The 832-nt window shown below is 48.2% G+C and overlaps 1 protein-coding gene across 1 annotated transcript in view; it reads right to left on the bottom strand.

The window, feature by feature from the left end:
* The window catches only part of LOC104292319 (chromosome unknown open reading frame, human C8orf82), a gene marked incomplete at its 5' end in the record, with an annotated part of 4,582 nt that extends 3,926 nt beyond the window's left edge, over positions 1–656 (bottom strand). The window contains one exon of the mRNA XM_009891675.1: positions 608–656. Within this exon, the coding sequence (XP_009889977.1) occupies positions 608–656 (49 nt within the window). The remainder of the gene's footprint in view (positions 1–607) is intronic.
* Between the last annotated feature and the right edge of the window lie 176 nt (positions 657–832).

The raw sequence follows: 832 nt of genomic DNA, 5'->3' as shown, positions 1-832 counted from the left end.
ATTAAGGATTGACTCCCAATTAAGGATTGGATCCCAATTAAGTATCGGGCCCCAATTAAGGATGAGATCCTGATTAAGGACTGACTCCCAATTAAGGATCGGGATCCCGATTAAGGATTGACTCCCAATTAAGGATTGGATCCCAATTAAGTATCGGGCCCCAATTAAGGATGAGATCCTGATTAAGGACTGACTCCCAATTAAGGATCGGGATCCCGATTAAGGATTGACTCCCAATTAAGGATTGGATCCCAATTAAGTATCGGGCCCCAATTAAGGATGAGATCCTGATTAAGGACTGACTCCCAATTAAGGATCGGACCCCAATTAAGGATGAGATCCCAATTAAGGATTGACTCCTGATTAAGGACTGACTCCCTGATTAAGGATGAGATCCTGATTAAGGGTGAGCCCCCAATTAAGGATTGACTCCCAATTAAGGGTGAGATCCCGATTAAGGATTGACTCCTGATTAAGGGGGAGATCCCAATTAAGGATTGTCTCCCAATTAAGGATCGGAGCCCAATTAAGGGTGACGAGGGGAGAGCTGTGGCGGTGCGGCGAGAGGTTTTGGGGCGGTTTTAGGGGTTTTTGGGGGTTCCGGTACCTTTGAAGCAGGTGATGAAGTTCTTGACTTTGGTGTCGTCCAGGAAAAGCTGTGGAAAAGCGGGAAAAAGGTTCAAAATCCCAAAGATCCCCCGGAAAGTCCGGGATCTGCTCGGGATCCTTTTGGGATCCGTCATAGGGAATGGTCGGGATCTGTCCTGGCTCCGGCTGGGATCCGTCTGGGATCTATTTGGGATCTATCCGGGATGGGGGGGGACACACACCT

This window comes from Charadrius vociferus, unplaced genomic scaffold (genome assembly GCF_000708025.1).
Source record: "Charadrius vociferus isolate BGI_N301 unplaced genomic scaffold, ASM70802v2 scaffold3229, whole genome shotgun sequence".
Lineage (NCBI taxonomy): Eukaryota > Metazoa > Chordata > Aves > Charadriiformes > Charadriidae > Charadrius > Charadrius vociferus.
The sequence above is the reverse complement of the archived record's forward strand: the minus strand, read 5'-3'. Positions and strand labels throughout refer to the sequence as shown.